This window comes from Stomoxys calcitrans, chromosome 3, assembly GCF_963082655.1.
Source record: "Stomoxys calcitrans chromosome 3, idStoCalc2.1, whole genome shotgun sequence".
Classification (NCBI taxonomy): Eukaryota; Metazoa; Arthropoda; class Insecta; order Diptera; family Muscidae; genus Stomoxys; species Stomoxys calcitrans.
The window spans coordinates 107,996,867-108,013,795 of record NC_081554.1 but is presented as its reverse complement, the minus strand read 5'-3'; the positions used below and the strand labels follow the sequence as shown (position 1 = coordinate 108,013,795).

The following is a 16,929-nucleotide window of genomic DNA, read 5'->3' as shown; positions in this document are numbered from 1 at the left end:
GCTTTACACCTTCGAAAGTTAGCATGCTTGCGACAGACAGACATACGGACGGACGGACATGGCTAGATCGACTTAAAATGACATGACGATCAAGAATATATATACTTTATGGGGTCTTAGACGCATATTTCGAGTAGTTGCAAACAGAATGACGAAATTAGTATACCCCCACCCTATGGTGGAGGGTATAAAAATAGCAAATCTGAAAGTTGTACACATCGTGTGATACAATACAAACGAATAATTTAGTATAGCGATTGGATATTGGAGTAACTGCTGGTATTTTATCCCCACCTAAGTAGAGGTGTCTACTAGCCGCAGAAGTCGGGCAATGACATGGGAAGTACTCCAACGTCTCATCATCTTCCACACATGCTTTCACTTGCCGCGCCGATTTTGAATAAGTGAGCTCCCAGTCCTATGTACGTCAATAGGATACCGAAAGCTATACTTACCTCCTTTAGTAATAGCCTCGTCTTTTCACGATCCGGATCTCCCCATAGGATTTTCGTTGTCCTACCAACCGATTCCCTGTTCCATAGTATTACATGCACAGATAAAAATAATTTTGAAAAACAATAACTTTAGTCGAAAAAACAACTGCGAAAGTTGTTAATTTTCCTGCAACATTTTTGTTTTTTTTTTTTGAATGTAACTACCCAAAGTACAAATTTGTCGTTGAAAGCCACTCTTTGCAAGCCAACATATAACAACAACAACAACAACAATATATCCATAAGCAAGGCAATAAACCACCTAACCAGCCAACGCATGTGCTTTGCTTCGGGTGGTGGTGTTTTTGTTTTCTTTTTTCGGCTTGTGCTGCTTTGTCTCGTTCGTTTTACTGCTGCTCTCGGGTTTTCCTATGTCGCTCTCTACTATTATCCTTTAAAACAAATTTTAATAACTTTGGTATTCAATTCATGATCTCATGTTTGGTAGTCTTGCCCTCATCCTCTAGCCTCCCGACATCATCTTCTTCATGATGAAATAAATCAATAAGAACTGCTGCCCAGTAATAAGTGTCTCAATAAATTACAATAAATTAAAAAAACAAGTAAAAATGTGCTAAGTTCGGCCGGGCCGAATCTTGGAAACCCACCACCATGGATTCTGCTAAAAATTTATCTTATATATAAAATTTAATTTGTGTTTGTTTGTCGGTTTGTTTGTTTGTTCCGTATAGACTCAAAAACGGCTGAACCGATTACCTTGAAATTTGCACAGATTGTATAGGTTGGTCTGAAAGGAAACATAGGCTTTATAATTTGTTGATATCGGACCTTACCCCTAACCTCAAAAGGACTTACCAAAAATTAAAGTGGACCGATCGGGACAATATGGGACTCAAATGAAAGTATTGAGGAGTAGAGTACGAATTTCACATTGAAAATTGGGTTCAAGTACCTGGGGCCCGCCCCAATCCCAAAACCCCCTAAAATAGGTTTTTTGGGGACAAAGTCCCTAAGGTTCACCCCACCCTCCAACAGAATTTATTTACAGATCATGCCATCATGGGGCTCATGTAAAATGTATATGTAAAGTAGAGCACGAGGCGTATATTTACATTAAGGGCCAAGTGTCTCTCTAAACCGGAAATATTTACCAATTCGATAATATAGGACTCAAAAGAAAGGTATTTCAGAGTGGAATAAAAATTTACTCAGGAACCAAGAATGGGCACTCTTCTCACACTTCAATGAAAGCTTTCCGATTCAAGTTTAAACTCAATGATAAGGGACTTTTTTATAGCCGAGTTCGAATGGCGTACCGCAGTGTGACACCTCATTGGGGAGAATTTTACATGACCATACATGGCAAATGTCGCCAGCATTAAGAAGGGATCACCACCACTACAAAATTTGTCCCATGTTATAGCCAGGATTTGACCGAAAGCGTTCAGCGTTAAAGGCGGCCATAGGTTACACGAATCTTATATATAAAAATCAATTTGTGTTGTTTGTAGATTTGTTTGTTTGTATGTTCCTTATGGACTCAGAAACGGCTAAACCGATTTTCTTGAAATTTTCACAGATGATGCATAATGATCCCGTGGTGAAAATAGGGTACTACATTTTTGATATCTGAAGGGGGGGCGGACCCTCCCCCTTACCCGAATTTTCTCGGAGATGGTTGGTGCCATTTAAGCGAAATTTTGTGTGATCTCATAAAGTACCCTAAAAATACAAATTTGGTATCCAAATTTCGGATGGGGTACCTAGGGGGGCCGCCCCTCCCTAAAACCTACCAAACATATATTTTGACTAATAACGACAATATGGGACTCAAATGAAAGATATTTAGGATAAGAAAACGTATCTGATATCCATTTGTCGAACCAAGTGCTAGGGGGACCACCCCAAACCCCAAAACACCCCTAAATCGGACATATTTACCGACCATGGCAATATGGGACTCAAATGAAAGGTATTTGCGAGTAGAATACGAATCTGATATCTAAATGTGGGACCACGTTTCTGGGGGTCTACCCCTTCCCTAAAACACCCCCAAACAGGACTTATTTACTGACCATGGGAATATGGGGCTTAAATAAAAGGTATTTGAGTGTAGAATTAGAATCTGATATCCAAATATGGGACCAAGTGTTTAGGGGCCGCCTCTCCCCAAAAACATCCCCCAAAGGGGACAAATTTACGACAATAGCCATATTGGGCTCAAATGAAAGGTCTTTGGGAGTAAAGCACGAATCTTATATCAATATTTGGGAAAAGTGTCTATGGGGCCACCCCACCCCCACAACACCACCCAAATAATAAGTATTTGCTGACTTTTGCAATATGAGGCTCAAATAATAGGATTTTCAAAGTGGACGCGAATCCGATATATATTTTCAAGGCCAACTCTCTGAGTGGCTGCCCATCCCCCAAAACACCCCAAGCCGGTCACGTTTGCCGACTATGGAAATATGGGGCTCAAATTAAAGGTATTTGTGAGTAGACCACATATCTGATATCAACATTAGGGACCGACTGTCTAGGGTACGTCCCACCACCGTAACAACCACCAAATAGGTCGTATTTGCTAACCAATACAATTTGGGTCGTAAAGAGAGTGGAACTATTCATAGTTTTTAGGGCCAATAGCCCAAACCGGACATATTTGCTGACTTTTGCAATAAGGAGTTTAAATGAGATTTGAAAACGAATTTCATATCCTACTTTGATGCCAATGGCAAACTGGGGTTCAAATAAATGATATATAGATATATGAGAATAGAGTACGTTGCTGATATATTTTCCGGGCTTAGTGTTTGGTAATCCCCAAAACACCCCTAAATCGGGCATATATACCGACCATGTCAATGTGGAGCTTAAATGAAAGGTATTGGGGGGGTAGAGCAAGAATTGATACCCACTTTCGGGACCAAATTTTTTAGTGACCATCGCAAAATGGGGATCAAATAAAGGTATTTGGGAGTGGAATACGAATTTGATATCCAAATTTAGGACCATGTATTTAGGGAATCACCCTTCCACCAAAACACCCCGCAAAGGGTAAAACATTTTCGATCTTGCCAATATATGGTCTCTGAGATTAGAAAACGAATTTGATAACCTATTTTGGGCCATGTGTTTGGGGTACGCCTCATCGTGTAAACTCCCCTAAACCAATGGCAATATGCGGTTTAAATAAATGGTTTTTGAAAGAAAAGCACGATGCTGATATTTTTTCAGGGCCAAGTGCCTGGGAGACCACCTCACCCCCGAAAACACCACTAAATCAGATATCATGAGAGAAGCGGGCTGAAATAAAGTATTTTAAGAATGGAGTACACCTTACATCCAAACTTAAATTCGTAGACTAATAAAGATCATACGGGATTCGGACAAAGGCACTTATATTGTTAAATTGTTAGTCAAGCCATATATTGTACTATTTTCGTAGCATGGTATTTCACTAAAAGCTCTTTAATTGTCGAAAATAAATATTCCAAGGAAACTTTTGTTCATATAAAGTAAAAGAAGGCGCAGCGGAGCGGGCCCGGTTCGGCTAGTTCAAAATAAACTTAGTTGAAGGGTATGATTTTATTCTACATGCCAAACTTCTGTCAAACCAGCAAAAATTAAAGCTTCAAGGAACCGAACAAGGATGATCGAGAGACGGGTTTACAAGAGAGCTATATCTGGTTATGTACCGATTTGGATTGTATTTGGCACAGTTGTTGGAAGTCATAACGGAACACCACATGCAAACTTTCATCCAAATCGAGAGATCGGTTTATATGGGAGCTACTAGCTGACCCGGGCCCTCTCCGCTGCGCCTTCTTTTACTTTATATGGAACAAAAGTTTCCTTGAAATATTTATTTTTGACAATTAAAGTGCTTTAAGTGAAATACCATGCTACGAAATTAGTATATGTTTGTCGCTTGACTAACAGTTTAACAATCCCATATGATCTTTATTGGTCTACGAATTTAAGTTTGGATGTAAGGTGTACTCCATTAAAAAAAAAAACATTATTTCCGCCCGACATTCTCATGATATCTGATTTAGGGTGTTTTTGGGGGTGAGGTGGTGCCCCAGACACTTGGCCCTGAAAAAATATCAGCATCGTGCTCCTCTTTCAAATACCATTTATTTAAACCCCGTCCCCCAAACACATGACCCTAATAAAGGTTATTAAATTCGTTTTCTAATCTCAAATACCTTTAATTTAATTTAATTTAATTTGTAATTTATTTATTTACACCCGCACAACAAGAATATAAAATTCTTATAATTAAAGTGCGGGTAATATCTCCAACAAAAAAAATTTGAGCCACATATTGGCATGGTTGAAAACTTTGTACAGTTTGGGAGGTTTCTTGGGGAAGGGTTGATGCCCTAAATACATGATCCTAAATTTGGATATCAAATTCGTATTCTACTCCCAAATACCTTTATTTGAGCCCCATATTGCGATGGTCAGTAAAAAATTGCTGTTTGTGAGGTATTTTGGGAAAGGGGTATGCCCCCAGAAAATTGGTCCCGAAAGTGGGTATCAATTCCTGCTCTACCCCCCAATACCTTTCATTTAAGCTCCACATTGATATTGTCAGTAAATATGCCCGAATTAGGGGTGATTTGGGGATTGGGGTGGTCCCCCAAACACTAAGCCCGGAAAATATATCAGCAACGTGCTCTTGTCTCATATAACTATTGTATATATCATATATTTGAACCCCATATTGCCATTGACCTCAAAACTGGATATCAAATTCGTTTTCTAATCTCATTTAGACTTTTTATTGCAAAAGTCGTTTTCTAATCTCATTTAGACTTTTTATTGCAAAAGTCGACAAATATGTCCGGTTTCGGGCACTGGCCCTAAAAACCATAAATATTTAGTTCCACTCTCTTTAAGACCCAAATTGTCTTTGTGAGCAAATACATCTTATTAGGGGATTGTTATGGTGGCGGGACGTCCCCTGGACAATTGGCCCCTAATGTTGACATCAAATACGTGGTCTACTCCCAAATACCTTTAATTTGAGCCCCATATTTCCAAAGTCGGCAAACATGACCGGCTTGGAGGGTGTTTTGGGGGATGGGCGGCCACTCAGTGAGTTGGCCTTGAAAATATATATTTGAGCCTCATATTGCAATAGTCAGCAAATACTTCCTATTTGGGTGGTGTTGTGGGGGTGGGATGGCCCAATAGACACTTTTCCCGAATATTGATATCAGATTCGTGCTTTACTCCCAAAGACCTTTCATTTGAGCCCCATATTGCCATGGTCGTAAATTTGCTCCCTTCGGGGGATGTTTTTTGGGGAGAGGCGGCCCGCCAAACACTTGGATATCAGATTCTAATTCTACACTCAAATACCTTTTATTTAAGCCCCATATACCCATGGTCAGTAAATAAGTCCGGTTTGGGGGGTGTTTTAGGGATATGGAGGACCCCCAGAAACATAGTCCTACATTTGGATAATAGATCCGTATTGTACTCGCAAATACCTTTCATTTGAGTCCCATATTGCCATGGTCGGTAAATATGTTCGAATTAAGGGTGTTTTGGGGCTTGGGGTGGTCCCCCTAACTCTTGGTCCTACAATTGGATATCAGATACGTTTTCTTAGTCCCATATTGTGGTGATTGGTCAAAATATATGTTTGGTAGGTTTTAGGGTGGGGCGGCCTCCCTAGATACCCCATCCGAAATTTGGATACCAAATTTTTATTCTTAGGGCATTATATGAGAGCACACAAAATTTCGTTAAATCGCGTCACCCATCTCCGAGATCTGGCGTTTCGGTAAATTAGGGTAATGGGGAGGGTGCACCATCTGTGAAAATTTCAAAAAAATCGGTTCAGTCGTTTCTGAGTCTATAAGGAACACACAAACAAACAAACCTACAAACAAACACAAATTGATTTTTATATATAAGACTAGCTGAGCCCGGCCCGCTCTGCTGCGCCCGATTATGCTATATTAGAGAGAGGTACTCTAAATTTGAACATTTCTGCGTAATTGTAGTTGAAAATGTATTCAAATTTTTCTATGGATTTTTCTACACTCAAGTACCTCTTATATAAACCCCACATTGCAATGGTCAGTAAAAGTCCTTCTTGGGGTGTGGTGGACCCCCACACACTTGGTCCCAAAAGTGAAAGTCAATTTCGTGGTCTAAAAGACCTTTCATTTAAGATCCATATTGCCATTGTCGGTAAATATATCCGATTTGAGGGGTTTTATAGTGGTGGGGTGACCCACGAAACACTTATTTCTGCAATTGGATATCAGATTCGTTTTCTACTCTCAAATAACTTTAATTTGAGTCCCATATTGTAGTTGTTGGTATATAAATCCGTTTGCCGGGTTTTGGGGGTGGGCGGCTCTCTTAGGCCCATAAAAGCCACATTTATTAGCCGATTTTGCTGAAATTTGGGATAGGGAGTTGTGTTAGCCCATTCAAAATCCTTCGAGAATTTGGTTTCAGATCGGTCCAGATTTGGATATAGCTGCCATATAGACCGATTTAAGGTTTTGGGCCCATAAAAGGCGCATTTATGGTCCGATGTCGCTGAAATTTGAGACAGTGAGTTGTGATAGGCTCTTCGACGTCTTTCTTCAATTTGGCCCAGATCGGTCCAGATTTGAATATAGCTGCCATATAGTTTGATCTCTGGATTTAAGGTTTTGGGACCATAAATGCCGCATTTATTGTACGATTTCGCCGAAATTTTGGACAGTGCTTTGTGTTAGACTCTTCGACATTTTTCTGCAACTTGGCCCAAATCGGTCCAGATTTGGATATAGCTGCCATGTAGACCGATATGTCGATTTAGAGTCTTGGCCACATAAAAGGCGCATTTATAATCCGATTTCACTGAAATTTTACACAGTGCCTGTCTATATATTTGGTGCGGTGGCAATAGTTCTTACCGTGTAAAACTCTTAAACAAAAAAGTATTGCCCAGCAACACGTCGTTTGGTCTCGTCTATCGGTGAGCTAAAAATGGTTGCAACCTTATCGTTAAGGTTTGCAACTCCTGCTTTCACGCTGAATGTTATAATTACGGGGCTATGGCGGCCTACACATTAATTAAATCACACTGTGTCCCGTTAGGTCATTATAATTGATCGACTGTTTTGGGGTGAGGTGGTCCGCTAGATGTATGAGCAGGATAATGATATCAGATTCGCAATACACAACCTTATACCTTCAATTTAACCTCATATTGTCATGATTGGTGTATACAGCCGTTTGGTGGAGGGCGTCCATATGAGGGTTGTGCGACACCCTGCCACTTGAGCACAAATTTGAATGACGCACTCAACTCAAAAAAAATCTATCACTTGATTCCCCATTGTTTTGATAGGTCAAATAAACTATTGGAGGCGATTTTAGGAGATAAAACACCACCTAGGTTCTTGGACACAAAGTTTAATGTCATATTTGTAATCTGCTCTCAAATGCCTATCATTTGAGTTTCATCAAGCTATGATTGAGCAGTATTCCCATTTGGGGAGCTTGTCGGGGATGGGGCGACTACCAATTACATGGAACTCGTTTTTTATGTCATATTCGTAGTCTACTCCCGAATACCTTTCATTTGATTCCTATATTGATATAAACGTCCAATATGTCTATTGGGAACAGTTTTCTGGCTTGGGCTACTCCTTGGATACTTGAAACCAAGTTTTTATACCACATTCGCTTTCTACTCTCCAATATCTTTCATTTGATACCCATATTGTCCCTATCGCTCAACTTTTGATTTTGGGTGGCGTTTTTGTGGTAACGGGGGAGGATTCGCCCCCTTCCAACAAATTACAAAGCCTATACCTCCTTACTGACCATATTCGTTTACCCGCGAATACCTTTCATTGTCATTATCGTCCAATAAACCATTTTGGGGGGTTTTGGGGACGGGGCGGCACCCCCAATTACTTGAACTCAATTGGTAATATGGAAATCGTACTCTACTCTTGAATAGCCTTCATTTAAGTCTCATATTGTCCCAATCGGTCCACTTTTAGTTTTGGGTGGTACTTTTGGGGTAAATAGGAGGGTCCGCCCCCCTTGCGATATCAAAAACTTATATAGCCTATTGCTCTTTCCGGACAATATTCGTAATCTACTCTTTCATTCGATTCCCATTTTGTCATTATCGCCCAATAAACCTATTTTGGGGGGTTTTTGGGGTCGGGGCGGCCCCCCAATTAATTTTGAGTATAGAATTTGTACTCTACTCTTGAATACCTTTCATTTAAGTGCCATCGGTCCGCTTTTATTTTTGGCTGGTACTTTTGGGGTAAGGGGGAGGGTTCGCCCCCAATGCGATATCAAAAAATTATATAGCCTATTGCTCCTTCCGGATGACTCCCCACAATCTGTGAAAATTTCAAAGAAATCGGTTTAGCCGTTTTTGAGTCTATACGGAACAAACAAATTTACAAACCCACAAACAAACATACAAACAAACACAAATTCATTTTTATATATATAGTTATCGTAATCTAAACCGATATGGCCCATTTGCAATCCCCAACGACCTACATCTTAGTATCTGTGCAAAATTTCAAGCGGCTAGCTTTACGCGTTCGATCGCCATCGAGATGGCTAGTTCAACTCAGAATGTCGAGACGATCAAGAATATAAATATACGTTATGGGTTCCTAGATCAATATTTCGAGGTGTTACAAACAGAAAGACTAAATTAGTATACCTCCGTCTATCGTCTTAGATTTTTACGCTGATCAAGAATATATATACTTGCTTGTTACTGCCCTGTTGGCCAGTTAATTGTCCGTTAAGATGTTCACACTCGACGTCCTCGCGTGAACACCACACCACCTCACGCATCCATGATCGCTGGGGTCTCTGCCTACAGGATTATATTATGATCCGACTGTCAAAAACAGATCTCAGTTCTTGGGTTCTCAATGTAGAAACCAAGGCCCACTCTATCATCTAGCTTTGATCCATCTAGGACATTTATATAGATGGATTAAAGCTAGATGACAGAGTGGGCAATACCAGAGTTCCGTCAATCCAAGATTGTGCCTCTGGCTGCAGTGTCTCGCACTCGACCTCAATCGTCATCTCAGGTCATGATATAACGAAAAGTAGCATACAGCAAACAGCTGAGTACAATAATTTCTCTCAAGTGCACTATCTGTCAAAGAGTTTTTAAAATGTACGGTTGTGTGTGTGATGGTGATTTTTAAGCTATTGTCTTTTTGGCAACACTGGTTAAAACAACTCACGCACTTTGCATGTTTTTTTTTCGCTGTCAAACATCTTCAGTTTGGTCTATAATTTAACCATGAATCATCTTACAAACGAACGACACCTGCAAATTATTGGATTTTTTTTTTATGAAAATGTGTGCTCTGTTATCGCGCGCTTCTTCCATTTTATGGTCAGTTTAATCGACCCATTGACGCGGCTATTCGGGCTATTGTGACTAAATTTTGCACCATATTTACATTGTTGGACATTAAACCACCGACACGCTTACGTAGAGTGCGAACTGAAGAATATATCGGCCAGTGTTTATAATGAACATCTATTATCAAGTCGTCGCCATTCCCAGCGATTGGGCGTCTGTTACTCAACAACGTGGAAAATTTAGCTTTTGGCCGCCTAGGTCGTACGATTTAACGCCTTTAGACTACTTTTTGTGTGGCTATGTTAAAGCTCATGTCTGTACAGACATGTCATATCTATGCAGACAATTGACTCATTGGAAGATATCATTGAATCATTTATTCGTGAGATACCGACCGAAATATTGGAAAGATTTCAGGCGCAGTAACGGTCAACATTTGCATGAAATAATCGTCAAACATTAAATTGTATAGCCCGTACTATCGATTCAAATAAAGATTTCGTGCATTTTTCACATTTTTATGTTTTTTTTTTCTTTGGAAAAACTTTCCTATAGCTCTTAAAAAATCACCCTTTAGTTAAGAACAATAATGGGGACGTTAAATGGCATATCATGATGCGTGTTAATTGTAATAGTTTTGGTGAAAATAAGAGTGCATGGATCATATGTACACATAACTATCAGTCTTGGGTGAAATATTAAAATCATTTGATTTCCGATGATTGAGATCCTTAGCTCTAGCCCAGTCTTATTCCATCCGTAAGGCCCCTTTCGGCCCTTCTGCATAGCTGATTCGGATACTTACCCCTTATAAGTTATATAACATAGACTGCAATCAACAATCGTCGACTGATAAAGGGGTACTTTTTCAGTGTAAGTACAGCAGCCTACGCTGTTTGCGGAGTGCCGTTTTGTTCTTTAACACGTTCTGCGTTAACAAGTTAGGCGGAAAATGTGTTTGCTATAATAGCATTTGACTGGTTTCCCAGATCGCAACGTCTTTTGGCACCACACCAAACTCATCGGTAGGGTCTGTCAAAATTCTTTCAATTCAATTTGCTGATTTTATTTATTGGACATTCCCTCGTTATTTATGATTAAATATATAATAAAATCGAATATGTTATCGGTGAGAATTATATTGTGCTTCAAAAAAATAATCTAGGAGAACATGGATATTTCACTATGAAACAAGAATTTAATACCCACCAAAGCAAAGTATTACAGTTGAATAACATTACATCAAACGCTTGCACAAGGCCATTCATTAGGGATCGTTTTTGCTGAACACGTGAAAGCTGAACTCAGTTGTTGTTGTATTTCAAATCTACTACGCACAAGTTGCTGTTGAGTAGATAATTTTGAAAAACAACCCCCATTCATTGCTTGGTAGTATTTTTATCTGTAATTAATCGCCGCTACAGTGAGATATGAGAAATAACTCACTGCACACTGAATCATATGAAGCGTCGCGCTGTCACTTTCAAAAGATGAACTGATCACTCAAATCGTTGTTGTATATGTCTCACATAAAAAACCTACGCGTGTGGGTGTGTGTGTGTTTACTCTTGCTTTTGTCAAATCAGTCACGTTGCCTTCGTACGAATTTCGAACTACGAAAGGTGACGACAAGAGCAATACTTTGTCTTTAGCAAAATGAACCCGAAACGCACCAACTGAAATCTGAATCACTCATCTCGTTGCCTTTGTGTCTTGTTATCTGTTGAACTCAGTTCTCAATTGTCTCGTACAGTATTGTATTTTTACACGAAGTGTTCAGTTCTTGAAATACTCTATGCTTCTTAGTGTGTCTTGAAAGCAAAATTAATGGCCTAGTGCAGGCCTTTGAATTGCATAAAGTTTACAACAATTTCAACAATGAATTGACATATGTTTCTCCATAATCTGCGAAATTCGATTAACCGTAAAGGCTCCGATCTCATACAACATGTATAATCGAGGTCCGACTGTTATTTACATACGTACATTTTACATACATCGTACATACATCGCTTTCTGGTGAAGATAAGATGAGTGTTTGAAAATTTTTATAGTATATTTGAAATACTCTTCTTATGTTATATCATATTCACTAAAGAATATTGTTTATTTTGCTAAAAAGAATTCTATAAATTGTACTTGCAGAAATTATTCCGAAGGTTGGGTAACTGAAGAAGGACGGGATGCTACACTCGAATACCGACTTACTATTGTCGACGCTCAAACTGACGATTCAGGAATTTATTCATGCGAAACTCCAGCTCGGCATAAACATTCTGTTGAAGTTTTGGTTAAAAGCATAAATTGCCCGGAAATACCAACTAGACGAGGTCTTATTGTGAGCACAAACGAAACTAAACTTAGCGCAAGAGTCTTACTATCGTGCTCTAATGGAAATTCCCTTATTGGGTCATCTGAACTATTTTGTCTTCCTAGTGGCAACTGGAGTTCACCCCTGCCGGTGTGCGAAAGCGTGGAATGTGGCGATATTCCATTATCAAATAATATAACTTCACCTAGAGTGGCAGTCTTATCTCGAGAAGTTGGTGGTCGTGCTTCATTTTCATGTCAATCTGGTTACGGACTAAGGGGCCCTTCTGAATCTATTTGTATGCCATCAGGAGAATGGGCGACGCCTTTCCCGACATGTGTTGAAGTTCAATGTGAAAATCCTGGAGCCCCTCTTAATGGATACGCACAAGGTACTACACCATACAGAGCTGGGGATGTTGTGCAATTTAACTGTAATCCAGAGTATATGATGCAAGGTCAACCTATTATCGCGTGTCAAGATAATGGACGTTGGTCTGGCGGCCTTCCCAAATGTGTTCAGGCCTGTTCCTACCCAGGTACTGCTATTAGTGGTCATATGTCTTCCGTGCAATTTTATTACGCAATTGGAGAGAGCATAACATTTACTTGTGATGCCGGTCTTGAACTACGAGGGCCAAAAATGGTAAAATGCCTCAAAAATGGGAAATGGTCTGGGGCAATTCCGCAATGCATCGCACTGGATTAAAATCTATTTCTAATCCTAATATTTGTATTAAGGTGGCAAAATAAGGTACTAAACGTATAATGGGTCGAATTTGGATTGGCTAACAGCACATGTTACCATTAAATATTATAAGTATTATGTTGCCGTAAAAATTAGCAACAAATATGTTTTATCTTGCAGTAATGATTTTTTTTGTCGGAATCAAATTTTTTAATTGATGCATGTCGTGCATGTTTGATTTAAAATTGATTTTACTTGATGAAAAAGTGAACTTATTACCCATACATCAAAAATTAGTTATATGTAATAATTGTATAAGAACAAAACAAAAAAAAAGGAACTTTATCACTTTTGTCAATAACACCGCTATTTATTCTTACATTATAGTGCAAGGTTGTTTTTATAGTTAAACGCAAATAAAGAATTTTTACTTTTAACGAGTTTGTTTTTTATTGAGACACACTGTCAATATGTGCACCTACTACATTCAATAAGGTACAGCGACGGAAAATTTTCTTTCCTCGATCCAGGAGAGATCCTGGATCAAAGCCAGTACGTAAACCTGACTGCAGTGGATGATATGACATTTTCATTATATAGTCTGAATTTTGCATTCATTTATCTCTCAACTGCTGAAAGCTATTAAGATGTTTATTTATTTACTTATTATCTGTTTCGTCCTTCATAAAAAAAATAAACTGCAGCGACGGATAACAATTATTGAAAACATATCCAATTTAATCTAGTGAAACTTTTACAAATCAAAATGAACATTTGAAATAGAAATACCAAAGCTGAATTGACTAAATTTTAATGATAGATTTTTAATTGAAAATTTAACAAAATGAAATATATTAAAATTAAAAATATAAATTTAATCCTTGATACATTTAGTTAAAAAGAATAATTTAAAGAGGTTATTTCATTACATTTGAGAGACAGTAAACAGAAAAAAGAAAATGTTGGTTTAATTAAGAAATTTGTATATTGTAGCGGGGTTTGGGGTTTTTGGGCGCCCATTACATGAAATTTGTTATAAATAATTTTTTTAAAATGATAAGCCGATAAAATGCCGGCTATATTTATCATCCGGGAAAATAAAAAGTGCAAAAAATCTTGCATGTAGTTGTCAAAAATGTTACGAATATTTGTAGTCCCATCGGCTAACGTCGTTCGGGAGTCCACAGTCTTGATCTTGCAATCTTTAAATTGCGAAATTCTTTTTTAATCAGTGGTGCACACACTGAAAATGAGATTGTTTGTGTGACTTACTCTTTAACTTGCGACAGTGGCCTTCGCTTGCAGCGTCACCACTTTGTAAATAGATAAGTTTAAACATGGCAGGATAGCCAACATTAGTAAGGGAATAACCACCGCTGAAAATTTTTCTGATGTCCAAGCCGGGATTTGAACCCATGTGTTCGGGGTCATATGGGATGGGAAAAAATCGACCCTTTTCCGTATGAAGCTGTCTATTGGCCCGCTTTTCTGTTGCTTGGTCTCGTTTAATTCGGCACAAATACGCCATGCGGGCTTTGAGTTGGTATTCTTTTCTGCTTACGGAAGAGTCGCCGAAATTCTTAATTGTTTCGCGAGCCAAATTTGACAGCAATCAAATGTTTATGTTACCATACCAAAAGCTGTTTTAATCTGCATTTATTGCTTTCTCTATAAAACAAACAAAAATGATGTCGGCAATGATTTAAAGTGTTCCCACTAGAATTTGTTCTGCCATTTTCCTCATTAAAAGCAGAGTACTACTTTCCGCCTATTTTTTTTATATGGAGTTTGAGAGCATTCCGCTCGAAGAGCTCAACAGAATACTCTGCCTTAGGGGGTGAAAAAGCGTCACGCAACAGCTTTATGACGTCAGCAAAGACTTTGCATTTCGTTTGACACCATGCTAAGACTTCGCAGCATCATCTTCCAAAAGCATTCCGTGCCGTTCTCAGCATTTGCGTCGAATATATTTTTCAAAATTAAATAGGTTAGGTATTGTAACGCTAGGATGTGCTAGGGTAAAACTCGCGGGGGAAGGGTCTGCCACAGAAAATTTATATTTGCAATGACTAGAGAGAGAACGCGGAGTTTGTTTCGATTTTTACAATCTGTTTCTTTGTGTATAGGTTAGTATCTGAGGGAGAATACTTATCGCTGAGGCCTGGAACGGCTCTTGAAAAGACGGGACAAAGCGGGCAGTGGCTGGGAGATGTAGGTTGAGACCTGGAACGGTACACCAACGGCCGAGATGGACTGCACAACACCTGTGCCAGGGACGGTACTTCCTCGAGCAAAGACGCCTAGTTCGCGGCTGGAACTTGGCTAGGCGGAGGTTTTTGGCTTCGGCAGGGTCAGACGTTGGAGCCCGGGAATGGCACTCGCAGGGCTGTGGCGTGGTTCTCAATGTTATATAGCAGATCGATCGCTGGCGGTACCGTACTTCTTACACAGGTGCTAGGGTTAACAATAGGCTGGGCTTAACGGTCAGTGATTTGGTTGTGGGAAGGCCAGGACTTCCAAGATAGGCGGTGGCGTGGATCGTCAGGGTTATCCGGCGAAGCAGTCGCGGTCAGGTTACATCGGTCGCCGAGTCACAGTGCGAAAGTACGGAAGATTTCTCGCGTTGGTTCGGTGTAGTGACCTCGACAGTACACTGTTGTCGGGGTTCAGGGGGCGGGGGTTTTATGAAGCTTTAGCGGAGCTGTGATTACGAAAGTACACTGTCGCCGGATATTTATGGTGCAGTGACCACGAAAGTACACTGACTATCAGGGAAAAACTTGGAGCTATACAATGCAGTGACCACGAAAGTACACTTTTCAGTCAGACTGTTCTTGACGGTTATTATCACGATTCACGAATACAGGCCCTTTTGCCTTTTCATTTTGTCAAAGTCTCAAAGCACCTTTCCACTCTACTCACCGATATTTTCTTGGCTTCTCGACGTCTACCTTGACTCCAACGATTGACCTCTCATTCAGTTTGCCTGTCCTTGGCCTCCTTTTATATCTTCTCACCATGGCAGCGCTAATCCGAGTAGTATCTTTTAAAACAGCCCGCATATGTGTGTATGTATGTTCGCTGCTACTGCCGGCTGATCAATACACAAGCATAGCCCTTTGCCTAAGCAACAACAATGCGTGTGCGTATGTTTTCTTCGTTGTTGGCTACCCACTAGACGTGCGCAGTCTGCCTGCTGTGTATGATATACACATTGCCTTTGCCTGTAATATTTGTTGGGAGCTCTAGGGTAACTTGTTTTGATCACTTTTGAAGACAAGTTGTGAACAAGTATGAGGCCCATTCACTTGTACGGGAAACCAATACCTGCTTGGATAAAAATTAATTCAAAGATACAAGGGTAAAATTCACTATAAAAACGCCTTTACTTTTTTAATGAGACATACATACAGAATGTCACAGAATGTCAATTCCGCCTGGTAATATTTTGTTGTCGTCATTGGCAAACATTTTTAATACCATTTGGTATCAATTCAATAACAGACAAAGGAGGCTATTAAGAATTGACGGCGTCACATTTGTGTTCTTGCTATAGCGCCAGACAACGCGTTGAGTTTGCAGTTTGAGTGCGTAAAAACCTGTTCAAATACTCGAAAGCGGTAAAAATGGATATAGTACAAATTCTAAGGATATTCTACATCAAAAACATGATAGCCTCTCTTGTGTGGAAAACGCTGCTGTGTTGGTGTTTTCATACGGAAACCACTTCTGGAAATCAATGGATATGGAATCAATTGCTGAATACAAAGAATGGAGGTTGGTGACGTTGTAACATTACTTTTTGTAATTATTAACATGAATAATCGAAATAAAATTAGATTAAAATTATTTTCAACGGTTTTTGTTTTTGCTTCTGTTTTGTTTTGGTTTATAATAATCAATAACGGTCTGGTGCTAAAACCAATAACAGATATTTATTGGTATTAAAACCAATAGCGGTTTGGTAATAAGGCTAGTACCAAACAGTACTAATAATTTTATGTTTAATCCATTCCATCCGGCATTGTTCTTGTACCATACGTTGTTGTTTTGCTTTCAATACCGTACGGCACGTTTGGTATCAACTT

The 16,929-nt window shown here is 39.4% G+C and overlaps 1 protein-coding gene across 1 annotated transcript in view; it reads left to right on the top strand.

Annotated features, from left to right (window-relative positions):
- Positions 1–13,166, top strand: part of LOC106087128 (uncharacterized) — a 632,434-nt gene extending 619,268 nt beyond the window's left edge. The window contains exon 17 of the mRNA XM_059365898.1: positions 11,989–13,166. Within this exon, the coding sequence (XP_059221881.1) occupies positions 11,989–12,862 (874 nt within the window). The 3' untranslated portion in view covers positions 12,863–13,166. The remainder of the gene's footprint in view (positions 1–11,988) is intronic.
- Positions 13,167–16,929: the final 3,763 nt, after the last annotated feature.